Genomic DNA, 16,705 nt, shown 5'->3' with positions numbered 1-16,705 from the left:
GTGATAATCAGACTTCCAACCCCTCCACCCCCGGATACCCAGTTACCAGAAACATTATATAACAAATACATATTATGTATATTATACTTAACGAAAAATGTGCACTTAAAAACTTTAAAGACAACCATGTAAAATATTTGAAGAAGTAAAAGGACTCAGAAATGTCAAGCAATAAGAGACTATCAAAAATAACCAAGTAAGACTCAAAAAATTTATAACTTAGGAAAAAATATCTTTAGAATGAGAAACAGAAAGAATGAGTTAGATTTAAAATAAATAAGTGAAAGAGGTAAAGCGCAAGGGAGAGTAGAATGAAAGGATCCAACATCCATCTAACTGGGATTTTAGAAGGACAAAATAAGACACGTAGCTACAGACACAGGAAGCACAACCTGTATCTAAGGACAGAGAGAAAGGAGCTACCGCTTGTCTGTCGGCACAAGCAGAAGATGTTTTTACTTACATATGATTGACCTGACGGTCACAGGATTAAACGGAGTCCATGTACCTGAAAACAAACAACTGGGATTAAACTATAAGAAAAGTATTTTTATAGAAAACGATAAATGCTTCATCTGTAACAGTGAATGCACAACGAAAGTAAGTAACATGCTTTTGACAGCAGGACCCTGAGAGAGTGATTCTCAGCTGGGCAGCAGTGTCCCCGGGGGCGCTCCAGACCTGCCTGGAAGTATTCTGGTTGTCACAGCGCCAGGAGTCCTCACGGCCTGCAGACATGCAAAGCTGTTTACGATTATCTGAGCCTGGAAGCTCACTGCTGTTTTATATATAATCAAGAAACAGTTTTATATTATTTTAATAAATGTAGAGTTTTCCAGGAATGCAGTCACCAGATCGAGAAGCCCGCACTTAGTTTTGTTGGTTTTTCAGTAACTGCCCACCATTTCATAAACTCCCACCACGGCTCATGGTGCCTAAGCCACCCAAACAATCTACCTGTAGAGTCCACTTCTGCAGATGGTGCATCCAGTCATTCTACAAATAGGTGCAAGCACTGGATTACTGCATTATATTTTTCTCCAGATACTACAAATGTACTTTAAAATTTTTCTCTGAAGATACATCAGGGCATGGTACTATTTTCCTTGAAACTGTGAACAGGCAGGCATTTCAGAAGAATAACAGGGACATTATCAAAGATTTGTTATAAGGGGGATCATTGATTCTGCCAGACTTGAGACCTTCATTAGAACCACGTGTCAACTGTGATGGTGGAATGGTCTTTACCAGGTATCCTTTCTGCCCAAGAATATCTTTCCAGAATGATTAATACCCTTATTTTTATACTAAGAACAAACCACAAGATTTTTAAAGACGTGTGAGGGGATAAATGGAGAGATATTCCATGTTTATGAATAGAAAAGACTTGACATTAGGATGTCAATTCTTCCCATATTGATCTATAGAGTCAATGCAATCACAATCCAAATCCCAGCAAGTTATTTTGTGGATACTGACAAACTAATTCTAAAGCTTATTTGGAAAGGGAAAAGACCCAGAATAGCCAACAGAATACTGAAGCCTGCACTATGACGCTACAGACAGTGTAGTACTGGCCAAGGAGAGGACAAACAAACAGATCAATAGAACAGAAAAGAGCTCAGAAATAGACCACACTTTGTCAAGATCTTTGATAAAGAAGCAAAGTCAATTCAACAAAGAAAAGACTTTACAATAGATGGAACTGGAACTAGACAGCCATATACAAAAAAATCTAGACAGAGACTTTACACCTTTCACAATATTAGCTCAAAATGGATCATAGACCTAAATGCAAGACACAAAATTATACAACTTCAGTAAGATAACAGGAGAAAATCTAGGTGATCTTGGGCTTAGCGATGACTTCTGAGAGAGAACACTAAAAGTAAAATCCATGAAAGAAAAAATTGGTAAGTTGCACTTCATTAAAACTAAAAACTTCTGCTCTGCAGAAGACACTTTTAAAAAGAATGACAAGACAAGCCACAGACTGGGAAAAAATATTTGCAAAACACATCTTAAAATATACAAAGAACTCTAAAAACTCAACAATAAAAAGAAAACCACTCAATTACAAAATGGTCAAAAGATACAAACAAAATGGGTAGGACACCTCACCAAAGATACACAGTTGGCAAATAAGAGTGTTCTAGCTTGCTAATGCTGCCAGAATGCAAAACACCGGAAATGGATCAGTTTTATAAAGGGGGTTTATTTGGTTACAAAGTTACAATCTTAAGGCCATAAAGTATCCAAGGTACCTTCACTGGAGGATGGCCAATGGTGTCTGGAAAACCTCTGTTAGCTGGGAAGGCACATGGCTGGTGTCTGCTCCAAAGTTCTGGTTTCAAAATGGCTTTCTCCCATGATGTTCCTCTCTAGGCTGGAGTTCCTCAAAAATGTTACTCTTAGTTGCTCTTGGGGTGTTTGTCCTCTCTTAGCTTCTCCAGAGCAAGAGTCTGCTTTCAGTGGCCATCTTCAAACTGTCTCTCATCTGCAGCTACTCGCTCAGCTTCTGTGTATTCTCCAAAGTGTCCCTCTTGGCTGTAGCAAGCTCGCTCCTTCTGTCTGAGCTTATAGTGTTCCAGTAAAATAAGCGAGGCCCATGTTAAATGGGCAAGGCCATATCTCCATGGAAACAACCTAATCCAAATGTTCCAACTTAATCCCCACTAATATGTCTGTCCCACAAGATTACATCAAAAATAATGGCGTTTGGGGGGACATAATATATTCAAACCGGCACAAAGAATATGAAAAGATGCTCAACATCGTATGTCTCACAGAATTGCAAATTAAAATGAGATAGGCAATTCAATGTTTAATACATTCCCACTGTCAGCCTGGGCAGGAGATGAAACCCCAGACGTGGGTTTTAGATGGGATGAGCAGTAAACCTTTCATTTCTCATACTTGGACTCTAAAGTCTGGAGTGGCTGACATATTTCTTGCAGCAGCAGATGGAAAATGAATCAAAATAAAGACCTCAGAAATGAGAGTCATGGCTGGAATCATTTTATTGAGCACTGGAACAATCAGGCGTATAGAGCAAAGGAAAATCGGCGGCCTCCCCTCCACCCCTCAAATGACAACAATCTCTGCCATCAGTGGTGCACTCCTGTTCTCCCTTCCTTGTGAAGCAAGTGCTGTTGCCCTACTCAGTTCCACTGATTCATCCCTGCCAACCAATAATCTCACTGATATTGAAGCAGCCCTAAAAGCATAACTATATTCTGCGGATTTCCTAAAGCCAGGCAGAAGCACTGGCATGAACTGTATGGTTTGGGATGAAAATCTTGCAAAATCTGCAGAGGCTTGGACAGCTACTTGCATGTGGGACCATGAATCTTCTTACTTGCTGAGATTTCTAGGCCCACATCTATCTGTATGAGCTGTAGAATACTGCTCTATTCTCTAGTTGATCAAGTCATGGTATGAAGAAGTGACAGAATATGCTTTTCCGTAACCCTGGTATAGCAACGCCAGATGTCCCATGAGATGTTATTGCACCATGTGCACACATTATACACAGATGGCTAGGCCACCTCCAATGGGACTGGATGTGCAATTCATACTTACCAACCCATGAAAGTCTGGGGACTCTATATAGCGATGTGCAGTTTACTGGGCACGTAACCAGGAGAAGTGCCATGTAAAAGACGGTACTATGTTCAGCTTGTTTTCCAAGCCACGGTGCATCTTGTAATGACAATGTCTGTTTTCCAAGAGTAATGTCAAACTACTTACACTGGTTTAAATAAGCTTACCTTTTTTTCCAGGAAATATTATAATAGTTTCTGGGAATCAGAGGCATAAATGTATTGAATTTTACAGAGATTATATATATTTTATGACAATCTTGCTTTCCTTTTATTATTTATTAGTAAAAATTAGTGTTGTCTAATCCCAAGGTAATCAAAAGACTCATTTCTATTTTCTGACTTCTAAACCTAAATTAAAATATTGTATATGTAATGACACAGTGGATGCATCTGATTCCAAAGCTTTCTTTCCAAAGGAATTATGTTATTATGGTCCTTTTCTAAGGATTAATAACCACATTTTATTTCTACTGGCATCTTTGTAAACAATAGTCAACTTTCAACCTCAGGTCAAGTACAGCAATTATTAGCTAGAACAATAAGCACTGAGTTCATCAAGAAAGGCATCAGAAGTACACTCTTGGAAATATACTTTCTCTTTTTTTCTGGGATAAACTAAAACTGATCAAAAGATTTTGTAAATTGAAGGTGAAATTAGTTGAACTGCTCTTAAAAACAAAATCCAAAACAAAACAAAAAAAAACCTAAGATACCACTACACACCTGTTAAAATCGCTGAAGTCCAAAACAATACCAAAAATGCTGGCGAGGATTTCAAGCAGCAGGAACTCTCATTCATTGCTGGTGGGAATGCAACATGGTACAGCCGGTTTGGAAGGCGGTGTGCTGGTTTGAATGTATTATGTCCCTAAAATGCCATTTTCTTTGATGTAATCTTGTGTCGGCAGATATGTCAGTGTTGATTAGATTGTAATTCTTTGAGTGTTTCCGTGGAGATGCGACCCACCCAAACGTGGGTGATGACTCCAGATAATTTCCATGGAAGTGTGGCCCTGCCCATTCAGGGTGGGTCTAAATTAAATCACTGGAGCCATATAAATGAGATGACAAACAAAAGAACTCAGTGAAGCTGAGAGTGACATTTTGAAGAGGAGCTACACAGCCAAGGGGGATACTGAAGAAAGCACAGGAGCTGCAGATGACAGATAGTTTGAAGATGGCCGTTGAAAGCAGACTCTTGCTCCGGAGAAGCTAAGAGAGGACAAACGTCCCAACAGCAACTGAGAGTGACATTTTGAAGAGGAGCTGCGGCCTAGAGAGGAACATCCTGGGAGAAGGCCATTTTGAAACCAGAACTTGGAGCAGATGCCAGCCACGTGCCTTCCCAGCTAACAGGGGTTTTCCGGAAGCCATCTTCCAGTGAAGGTACCTGACTGTTGATGTGCTACCTTGGACACTTATGGCCTTAAGACTGTAACTGTAACCAAATAAATCCCCTTTATAAAAGCCAGTCCATTTCTGGTGTTTTGCATTCCGGCAGCATTAGCAAACTAGAACAGGCAGCCTGGCAGTTTCCTACAGAGCTAAACATAGGCTTACCACATGATCCAGCACTTGCATTCCTAGGTATTTACTCAAAGGAGCTGAAAACTTATGTCTACAGGAAAAACCTGCACACAATTGTTTATAGAAATTTTATTCATAATTGCCCCAAATCAGAAGCAACCAAGATGCCCTGCAATAGGTGAATGGATAATCAAATTGTGGAACATCCATACAAGAGATTATTCAGCAATAAAAAGAAAGGAGCTATTAAGCTACAAAAAGACATGGCAGAACCTTAAAATGCACATTGCTAAATGAAATAAGCCAGTCTGAAAGAGTTACATACTGTACGATAGCAACCATATGACATTCTGGAAAAGGCAAAACCATAGACAGTGAAAAGATCAGTGGTTGCCAGAGGTTTAGAGGAGGGAGGAGGGATGCACAGGGGGGACAGAGGGCATTTTTATGGCAGCGAAACTCTCTGTGTGACACCATAATGGTGGACACATGACATTACGCATTTGTCAAAACCCACAGAGCTGTACGACACAAAGAGTGAACCCCAAGGTGAACTACGGATGTTAGTTAATAATCACATGTCAGTACTGGTTCCATCCACTGTAACCCATGTACTACTCTAACACAGGATGTTTATAATTGGAAACCCTGGTGCAAGGGAGGGATATATGGGAGCTCTACTTTCTGCTCAATTTTTCTGTAAACCTAAAGCTGCTCTAAAAACATAAACTCTATTAAAATTTTTTTAAAGACCTCAAACATGAGATAGCCATGGTTAGGATCATCCTCTCCCTACACCCATACATATAAAAAACTACTATTTTTTCTTCTATTTACAAAGCTGCTTCAGGTACTAATCAGTTCTGGGTGGCATACAGAAACCTATCCCCCTGCTGTCACATCAGGTAATATTTTTATGCTTATATTTAGGAATGTGGGTAGTGGGCAGTGGGGTGTCTGAAGGGTCCCAAGTCCACGCCACCCTCTACCCACCACCCCTTCCCTCGGGGCACCTGAGCTCCTTGCAGTTCCTCCCAAGTACCACGCCCACTCAAAGGTTGCCACCCACGATTTTTCTCAATCTGATGTGTGCCTCCTACAGAAAATATCCACACCCCTCACCCTAATTCCGATTTTTCCTTTAGGTCTGCGGGAAATTTCCTTGGGAGTGCTTTCTTGGACCCCTCCAAGTTAATTTCGTTTGCTCTGCTGGAGGACCTGCACACTTCCCCTTCAGAACACCTCACCCACCTTACATGACTCAGTAAGGTCGCTTTTCCTACCAGCCGGTGCACTTCAGGAAGGCAGGGGGCACACTCGTCCTTGAGCCTAGCACAGAGCCTGGCTCACTTCACTGCACAAGAAAGTGTTCAACTGAAGAGATTACAGTTCACGGGCATATCTCTGTGCAGGCCTTACAGACATGTAGGGGAAGGGTGGTGTGCTGGTTTGAATCTATCACATCCCCCACAAAAGCCATGCTCTTTTACTCCAATCTTGTGCAGACTTACGGGTGGGATCTTTTGATCTTGGAGGTGCAACTCACCCAACTGTATGCGGGACCTTTTGATTAGATTACTTCCTTGGAGGTGTGATCCCACCCATTCAAAGTGGGTCTTGATTAGTTTACTGGAGTCTTTAAGAGAAGTCAGGGGCCAAAACAGCCCCAAACACTTGGAGATACAGACAGAAAGATGTTTGGAGAGGTTAAGAAATGAAGCCCAGAGTCTGCGCTTGAGAAGCTAAGAGAGGACCCCAAGAACACTTAGAGAGAAATGCTCTGGGAGAAACAAGCAAGGATGCACAGAAGCTGAGAGATTTCAGTGATGACATTCTACAGCACTGAAGGTAGAGAACACACTGTCTGTCTGTCCCAACTGTCTATAATTAGAGACGTCAATAGACCATCTTAGCAAATAACTTGACAATCTGAACTTTTACATGGGTGCAACATTTTTTTAATAAAACAATACAGGTGAAACCGTTAAACGATACTGCAAACACAGGCACTTCTAACAGAAATATAACCCATGTAGATCAAAGGTACTGGGCTGCTGGAAATGGGTCCAAGTCACCATCCTCCCTGGTGAAGATCAAGGACCAATCACAGAGGCACTCGTGGAGCAGGTGGTGCATTCTCCAGAGGGTTGGTCTGGGACGGAACTAGGTGGCTGTCCCGGGGCATTCTGAGGACTGCAGGGAGAGTGCCAGGCTCCAGGAAAGCACAGTAGTCCATCCTAGGCCAGTGAGGATGGGAAGGAAGCTGGCCCCCTCCTCCAGCACAACAGCCTAGCCTCCACACAAAGCCCCACCGTTTCCTTCAGTGGCTGGTGAGGAACAGGAAGACAGAGGCAGGCTCCTGGCCTCTCCACATGTCTTTCTTGCTACCTAAAATTAGGGCCTGAGAACTCCTAAGAAACCAAGGGACAATAGCAACAGTCCATATTTAATTGACGATTTATTGGGTGCCAAGTAAGTGGCCTGGTTCCCAGACTGAACATCAAAAAGTTATATAACCCACAATGAAGCCTGAACACTGAAATTTGCAGGCATTTAACATCTTGGTTATATTAAGGGTTAAGCACACCTGAGGTCACCAGTTATGAACATGTCTAGCATCACTCAGGCCGCAGAGGATAAAGACCTTGTGACATCCAGTTAGAAAACTATGGTCTTAGAAAATTAAGACTGTACCTATATATCTTGCCTCAATTTCATCTCAGAGAACCAGAGAAAAGAGAAACATACACATTATCCTCCATATACACTGGTACACCTAACTTTTTCCACCTGAATTTGGAGACAGTGCTAGTGCCATAGAAAGCAACAATCAAAACGAATGAGGCTGAACTAAAAATCCGCAATTCTATAAACACAGAGTCAATTACCATCCTAACGCTTTAGTGTCTTCCTACTTAAACCTCAGGTACACAGTTGACTTGAAATTTTATATACATCCCGCTTTGCAAGGGTGGGAAAAACCCATCTCAGCTCCTGTTCTGCATTAATGTCATTTCCTTTTACTTTCCAAACAGTTTCCTGCCTTATAATGCCTAATGTCCTATTAACCAGAAGCTTACATTTTGGTTGAGTAAGTGGGGTAAAAACTTCACAACCACTAGTATGTGGACAAGTGAAGTACCTAACAATTTGAACCCTTTTGGGAAAATAAACCTTGAGTTACATCCTCTGGAGACCGCTTTCCATATTATGCCATCACTCTGGGCCTCAGGCCTTTCTATGCGTTTCTGCCAAAGGGAAGAGCTATGTAAAAAGATGGTGTACACATGAAGTCCTATCTGGTTCAGGTCATAACACACTGGTACTTAATGAAGAGATCTGCCAGATCTTTGGTATGTACACCAAAATCCCACATTTCACCAGTTATCTTCAAAAGCCCACAACTGGAAAAATGGTCTGTGCTGTTTTCTCTTCCTCAATTTGAATATTTTATTCAAAAATTCCCCAAGAAAATCTCTATCATTCTTCATAATTAGTTTAAAGCTCAGTTTAAGCTATTGACTGTCACTGAAATGTAAACTGTTTATTGAAAGTCTCTGCTTATAAAGTTTCAGTAACCTGAAATATTAAATAAATAGATAAATAAATAAATAAATTAATTAATTAAAGCTATGTCACACTGAAAATCAGAGGGTGAAAAGGAAAAAGAAATATGTTCCAGAAGTATTTTGGACCTCCAATTTCAAAATTAATCTGAAAAATATTATTTCAGGGTGGGAAGGAAATAAAATTATAGATAAAGTGTATCTTCCTAAAATGTGATGTGCTTTTTGTGCTTTCTTGCCACAAGGACTTCCACAGATGGCTTGGTGATTCCTTCACTGAAGAAAGGCCAATGGCTCCTTTGCTCCTGAGTTGTGTTCCACAATGGCTTTCTCCAAAATGTCTCCGAGCTTTTATTTCTCTTAGCTTCTCTCTCAGCTACTGTGTATACGTGCTTGTTCTCCCAGGATGTTTCTCTCGAAGCTTCTGGGGGGTCCTCTCTTAGCTTCTCAAGGGCAAACTCTGGGCTTCATCCCTTAGCTTAGCATCTCCAAATGCCTGGGTCTGTGTCAGCTCTTAGCTTCTCTTGGAGGCAAACTTTGGATTACATATCTTAGCTTCTCTCCAAATGTCTCTCTCAGCCTCTCTCATCTGTGCTGGTTTGAATCTATTATGTATCCTGTTAAAGACTATGCTCTTTTAATCCAATCTTGTGGGTGGGACTTTTGATGAGGTTGTTTCAACTGAGATGTGACCTACCCCATTCAAGGTGGGTCTCAATCCTTTTACTGGAGTCCTTTAAGAAAGGCTCAAGGAAAGAGAGAGCTCAGAGAATTTGGAGAGAAGCTAAGATACATAAACCAGAGTTTGCCCCTGGGAGGAGGAGAACCCACAGGAGCCAAGAGAAACTAAGAGAGACAGAAGCCCAGAGACATTTTGGAGAAAGCCATGGAAACCAGAAGCTTAACCCAGGAGAGCTCCAGCAGACTCCAGCCATTTGCCTTCCCATTGGACAGAGGAACCCCTGATGCCATCGGCCTTTCTTCAGAGAAGGTAGTATCCTGTTGATGCCTTATTTGGGACATTTTTGTGGCCTTACAATTATAAATTTGTGAACTAATAACCCCCCATTGTAAAAGCCAATCCATTTCTGGTGTATTGCATTCCGGCAGCTTTAGTCAACCGTAACACAGTCTTTGTAAAAAGTAATCTGCAATGTTTATCACTGGCACTAATCTTAAACCTTTGAGCTGACAGATCTCACCTTTAGAAATGTGTTTTATGAAACTTTGGGACTAAACGCTGCAGAACTGGTTAATGAAAATCAAACACAATCTAAGACACAGACAGTGGCATGGTATAGAGTCAAAGAATTTCACACCATAGGAATATTATCACAATATATTAAATGAAAAAGCAAGACATAAATCTATATAAACTGTGTGTGTATTTGTTTGTGTGTGAGAGGAAGAGATAGAAAGATTAGGAAAAAATACATCAAACAATTAATATTGGTTAACTTTGGATAGTTGGAATAAGGTTGATTTTTTTCTTTCTCTTTAATAACTTTACCTTTTTGGAAAACTTTACAAAGACCATGTTACTTTTATAATCAGAATAAAGCTATTCCAATTCTTAAAAATAAATTAATTTCTCATAAGTCCAAGAAATAGTGTGAAAATCAAAACAGCAAAGACACCAAACTTATTTGTGACATGTTATTTCAGAGAGAAACAGGATATATGTCACTGCAATAAAAATATATTAAAAGAGAAAGAAAAAAGAAACAAGAGAACAGTTCTCTCTGCTCTCTTCATACCTAGTGACTAGAGACACGAACACAGAGCCAGTTTTTAGAAGCTTTCCTCTGGAAACAAGTCTCATAAAAGGACCCAGTGTAAAGGAGCAGCACATACCTGCTCAGGAGGCTTTCAGCCAGATTTTAATAGAGAGGCACTGAGAGGCACAGATTTAACTGAGAAAGGTGGGAGACTGTGATTTTGTAACTTCAGTTTTTCCATCAGGAATAAACTGATTAAAATAATTTCCTGAAACAGTCTAATATCAAAAGAAAAGTCCAATCATGGGAGAACAATTAGGAAAGTTAAAATCACTTCAATCATCAATGATTACAATACAATGAAAAGAAAGATAAAGACAAAACCACTCAGACCACCTGGGAGGCCCGTCCTGAAATGCGTCTGGCTGAAGGATGGAAGGCATTCTAGGCCCAAGGAGCAAGGCAAGGGGAGGGCAACCACTGGGGTGCCGCCACATGGCTGCAGCTCTCAGCACAGGCAGATGGGAAAAGACAAGGTGGAAAAAACCTAGGGGCCTCAGAATGAATGCCTCAATGTGAGGAGCAAAACTGACACAATGAGGCACTGTGGTGTATGGAAAATACATCTGGATTCCAGTGAGGTTCTGCAATGTGAGAGCTATTACATCTCGGGTAGGCAAAGCCTTTGATCAGACCATCACCTATCTGCGAACTTATTAAAGGACTAGAAATCTGTACTTATTAATCAACTGCCTTATTCCAGAAAGAATTAAAAGAAATCTATGAAGATATTCATGGAATAGCAAAATAAAATAAATTTTAATTATGTTGGTTGGGAAGAGAAAAACTTAAAGATCAGAGAGTAAGAAAGTAAGGAGTCCAAGGCTAATTCAAAAAATTTACCCCGAAACCCTCAAGACCTGCTGCAGGTGAGTCACAAATTTTGACGTAAAATTTTCTAGCAGCTAATTTGAAGAGTAAGATGTGATCAGTTAAAACACAAAGTAAAACACCCACCACATGTGCTCAGAACACAAGGACCACCACTACTCCCGGGAGAGTGAGGGAGGCCTTTCTCTCGGGGGCTGCCCTAGGGAAAGGGGGTGTAACAGGAAGCCTCTGGGATTAACAGCGCCTGCAGGCAAGGCAGGCTGTGTCTGCAGGAGCTGAGGGAATCCCACAGTGCATTTACAGGGGCCACTGTGAGATGGTTCCTACACATATTTATGGGCTTGGATTATGGCAAGTGTTGATCTCAACGTATTTTAGGAATGGTGGACTGAAAGATTCTTTGGCATTGTAAAACATGCTCTCTAGGTGCTCAATTAATGGCAATTATCATCATCATCAGATGGGGAGCCATCAAGGATTGAAGCTGGCTGCTTAGCCAATAACAGTGGGAATACTACTACTAATAAAAGTAGGTAACAATCACTGAGCACTTGCTATGTACCAGGTGCAGGAAGCACTTTTCATGAATTCCTTTGATTATCCTCCCAGTAATTGTGAGGACACGGAGATCCAGAGAGGTCAAACCCATGCCCCAGGTGACACTGTCAGAACAGGCAGAGCCGGACTTGAATCCAGGCAGGGAGACCCTCCAGCGTAGACAACGGTCACGCTAATGAGGCCTATGCAACATCTATCACTGCAGTGAGCTGCCACTTTTGTCTGGTGGTCATCTGGTCATAGTTACCATATGATATGAAGAAAACATCTGTTTTGATCAAAATTTAGAAAGCCAGGATGTGCTAAACTGCAACCTGTTGGATTCCAGGCTCTCCTGACATCTTCCTAGTAACCTGTTTTGCATCCCTTGAGCGCAATTCAAATGTTGAAAACAAATCAAAAATAAAAAGAGGTTAACAATGATCAGAAAAGTCCTCAGGGCAGAAATAATGGAACTTCTTAATTTCCAGAAAGCAATCTGCATAATTTCACATGAAATATACACCGATATCTATGACCCATGCTAATGACTATTTGCAACAGCGATTGTCAGGCAGTGAAGTGCCTGCTGGATGCCTAGCCTGTGCCAAGCACATTGAGGGCGCAGGCAGACGCCCTTTCACCTGACCCCTGCTCCGAGGCAGTTTACAGCACCCTTACTCTCTGACTCCCTCCCTCCCTCTACTCCACCAAGCCACTTCCCACTAACAAACACTGTTACCTCATTGTCATCGTAAAATCAACTCCTTTTCTCGCTAAGATGGCACACCCTGGAAAAGCCAGCTACAAAGACAGCTGCACCTGAGGGATTAAACAAGGGCAACCTCCTAGGCAGGCATTTCATGAAGTAAATATCTGGGTACCACTCTGGATAATCACGGCTGGTCCCAGCATAAACTGGAGAATCCCCACCACACAGCACCACAGAGCACCGCAGACGTCTGTCGCCTCCTCTACCTGACCCCTTATCATCTTCCTCCAAGTAATCCCTCCACCACCCAGGGCCCCAATCACTTCTGCCACAATTTAGTCTTTGTTTTTGCAGTTTCCATAGCAACCACATTCCTATTTAAGTGTTCAAACCCTTCAACAATTACCCAGTCAGTCTCACTGATAATCTCATCAGTGCCCTCTGTGACCCTGACTCTCCTAAGAAATTAAAGGATCTTCAACATACCTGAAAGATGTGTTCTGTACAAAGGTACATTTCTTACCCCTCCCTTAAAACTGTCACTGGAACGTCCATTTCTTATCCATGCACTTCTCAACTAGCTCTCCAAGGTCCTGGAGCACCAACGGCAACAACCGGGAAACCACACGAAAAAAAGAGACCGGAAGACCTCTACCATGCACCGGCAATGACTTGGTCTAGTGACTCCTTTGAACTTAGAAATTAAGGTTGAGAAAGAAGTCATCTACTGAGGGTGGACTGGACTTGCAATTTTGAAGTCCTTGCGGCCACGGCCAGGTCCCACTCACCGTTGGACAGTGCTTGCTGAAGCTCGTTGTCCGATATCACGCCACTCCTGTCTTTATCAACCCTGGAAATTAATGAGACCAATCAACCTGGTGATTAAAACTGTAGGCAATGCAAAACATGGCAAAATGTTTAACTCCTGTTATTCCTACATGGGACCCGGCATCCTGGCATCTCCTTCTGTGCCCCTCACTCGCCCATTTACTGGGGAATAAGGAACTGAGGCAGCCTTCACTGTAGCCTAAGTACCTTCCGTGCCAAATTCCAAGCCTGGTTTCCCCAAGGACACTGGATCTTCTCCCCCGTCTCGGGTCTTTCCCTTCCCATCTTCCTTTCTCCTATTCCCACCCTCACACCTGCACCAGTTTCTTCTCCGCAAGCAGAAAAAATATCTCAAACAAGTCATTCTTTCCTTGAGTCACTCAAGTTTCCGTCATTCGTTCACTCAAACCCACTCGGGACCAAAGGCTCACTGGCCGAGCCCAGAAGTCTTCCAGCTTCTTCCCTGGCTCCTGGCATTCTAACAGCACTAGGGGAGAGGGTGCGGGTTGCTATTTTTCTAAAGCAAATTTCCCCCGGAGACCATCCGGAGCAGCTGGAACCCGTTCCTCAACCGCGGGGCGCTTGGCGGTGGCCGGAAGAACTGGGAAAGACGGGAACGGGGAGTGGCCTGCGGTCCGGGGAGGCCGATGAGGAGACCAGAGGGGGAGGCCGGGGGGCGACGAGAGACGGAGGCCAGCAGAGGCCGGGGGGAGACGACAGACAGGGGCCGGCAGGAGGAGGAGGCCGGAGGGAGGCCGGTGGAGGGGGAGGCAGGAGGAGGCCGGCGGCCGGGAGGCGGCCGGCAGCTCGGCCCTCACCTCCTCACCTCTGGAAGACGTTCCACAGGAAGCTCTGGTCCGGCAGTGCCGCGCCGGCAGCAGGGCCGGGACCGGCCCCGGGGCCAGGGCGGTACGGGTAGGAGGCCATGGGCCGAGGCGCGGCTGACTGAGGTGCTGGTAGAGACTACGAGACGCGCGACCGCCTCAGCTTCCGCCTCTGCCTGGGGCGGAGCCTGAGTGCACGTCACTTCCTGGAGCACGGGAAGTGCGTGTCCCGCAAGGGCGGTCACGGGGCCTGGCGCGGCCAATCCGAGCTCAGCCCGCCTACCTCCGAGCAGAGCCAAGCCGGCGCTCCCGCCTTCGCCTCCTCCTCTCGGGGTCGCAGTCGGCCTCTCTCGGGAGCCCAGGATGCTTCAGTCCCGCCCTGCCCCGCCCCGGGCCTGCGCGCTCCCAGGAGGAAGAGAACCGGGATCTGGCCATCCGGGCGCACTCGCCCCGACGTGACTCGGGCGTTCTTGAGCACGACGTTTTTTCTAGAACCTTCCGGAAGGTGCTCGCCCGACCCGCGGTGGCAGTTGCCCTGAGGGCCAAAGTGGAAGTGATAGTGCGAAGGGGCGGCCGGCTTGCTTGAAGTCCGTGTAAGACGCGAATAACTGACGCGACCGCTGATGCTCGCGGCTGTAGGTTCCGGGAGGGGACGGAGCACGGGCGAGACGCGCTGGAGGGTCCGCGGCTGGCGCCCTCCCCGCCCGCGGCGCCCTGACCTGGGCTGCCGGCCCCGTGAATCGGCGCCCGGCTACCGGTGTGGCCCCCGCGCGCGTCCGGGCGGGGATGCCGAGCTCCGGGCCGCAGCGCCCCCGGCCCCACGTGGCTCTGCGGGGCCTGCGCCGGCCTTCCCGCTGTTCCAGGTCCGCGTTCTGCGCGACCCCCCGCGCTTGCTCCTCAGACCCGGTTGCTGTTCTCCCGTTGCCCGAGCGCCGGCCCGACGGAGGCCGAGGACGTGGCCTCTTACCGCACCTGAGACTCGTCCCCGTGGGCACAGATCCATTATCCAGCGCTCCCGCGGCAGCTGCAGATACCATCTCCGCCTTGTCCTCTGCCCCCCATCTCTCTCGGCCCTTAGGCCGCGAACTTCAGAGCTCTTTAAATTCTTCAAAGAAATCAAGACACTGTCTTTGGCATTAATCTAAAGTAATTCTCCACAAACCTCTGCAACAATGTGGATTTTTTCATGGTTTAATGCACTAAAGCAGTTTCTAATTTTCTCCTTATGAAATATTCACATTACTTGTTGAATAATGCTATCTAGATTTTCCACAGCTCTGTAGGTTCTGAAATCCTTCTTTGTTCTCCTCATTGCTGGCTCCCTTTTTGTCTCTAGGGCTCCATGAATATTCATAAGGATTAATTATTGATAATAAGAGTTTTGCACCCCTACTTGTAAGTTTTCTGGTACTGAACAGGAAAACCTCAGCAAAGGCAGCAGCCCTTGGTCTGCCTCTCCTGACGGTGTCGCCGGCTCAACATGGGATGCGGGGCCAGGCTGCTCTGCTTTCTGTCCAGCTCTAGGGCGGGAAGTTCCTCCGAGGGAGGAAGACTTACAGTGGCTTCGAGTCTACGCTGGTGTATAAATGTTGCTTTGTTAGGCGAGGGGCCGTGGTCCACTTTTTACTGATGAGAAAGACCGTGGCTTAGAGAAGTTAAGTAAAACTTGCTTCAGGTCAAACAGCGAATCAGGAGGTTCAAGTGGGGCCTTTCTGCATTTCCTGCACAGTATCCCAGTGCTGACACGGCTGACTCGTAGGAGATCAACTGCTAGTAACTTGGGGTTTAAACAGACCTAGCTCCACATATAGACCCGTGTAAACGTGCGGATGGATGGATTTAAGAGTCCAGGGCTTGGCCTGCCATGTTCTGCCAACTCCGCAGCTGTGGGCCCTTCCCTGATGCACCCGAGTCACCGGGAGCCTCCGGCCCACAGAGTCTGGGCACGGCCGCATCAGCTCCTCCTGGGAGAAGCAACCCTCGCTCTTCTGCCAGTGAGGAACGTGCTTTCTCAGGCCTTTCCCCTGAATCACTTGGAGGCGGGGGTGTTGCCAACGGCGCGACCCTCAGGAGTCCGTGGCCACGGTGCAGAGACCACCATCTGCCACCAGGAAGAGGCACATCACCTCCACCCTGGTGCTGCTGGCTCAGCTGCTTAAAGCAGCGGGGGCCTGCCACCATGTCCTCGCCCATCTCAGATTCAGTTCCCTCCTGGCCAGGGCTGTTCTAAACTTTCCATTTTGAAGTTCATGCTCCTGGGTGTGCTTTCTTTCCTACATTAACTACATCAGACATTCAAGTACTGGGTCAGTTTTTATTTTGGTCTAATTTCTCTGAGCTAATTTGAAAAGGCTTTTATTTTCTTAAGAATTTTTCTAGACTTTGGTTCTTTCTGAGTGCCATCCCTGACATTTCACAGTCCACCCTCATGTTCATCTTACATCTTTGGCAGAAATAGGTCCTCAATAAATATTAGTTTTAAAAGTGTAATGGAGCG

At 44.9% G+C, this 16,705-nt stretch overlaps 1 protein-coding gene and 1 pseudogene across 3 annotated transcripts in view; one reads left to right on the top strand and one right to left on the bottom strand.

The window, feature by feature from the left end:
* PDCD6 (programmed cell death 6) overlaps positions 1 to 14,395 on the bottom strand; it is a 43,706-nt gene extending 29,311 nt beyond the window's left edge. For 2 of the 3 annotated variants that reach the window (XM_037799160.1, XM_037799161.1), the window contains exons 1-3: positions 14,211 to 14,395; positions 13,345 to 13,406; positions 464 to 508 (exon numbers count right to left, since the gene is read on the bottom strand). In XM_037799160.1, the coding sequence (XP_037655088.1) occupies positions 464 to 508; positions 13,345 to 13,406; positions 14,211 to 14,311 (208 nt within the window). In that variant the 5' untranslated portion in view covers positions 14,312 to 14,395. Of the gene's footprint in view, positions 1 to 463; positions 509 to 13,042; positions 13,293 to 13,344; positions 13,407 to 14,210 lie in introns of those variants that run through there. The other variant, XM_037799162.1, reaches the window with a different exon arrangement.
* LOC119506184 lies at positions 3,089 to 3,764 on the top strand (annotated as a pseudogene).
* Positions 14,396 to 16,705: the final 2,310 nt, after the last annotated feature.

This window comes from Choloepus didactylus, chromosome 11 (genome assembly GCF_015220235.1).
Source record: "Choloepus didactylus isolate mChoDid1 chromosome 11, mChoDid1.pri, whole genome shotgun sequence".
Lineage (NCBI taxonomy): Eukaryota > Metazoa > Chordata > Mammalia > Pilosa > Megalonychidae > Choloepus > Choloepus didactylus.
This window is presented reverse-complemented; position numbering and strand designations above follow the sequence as displayed.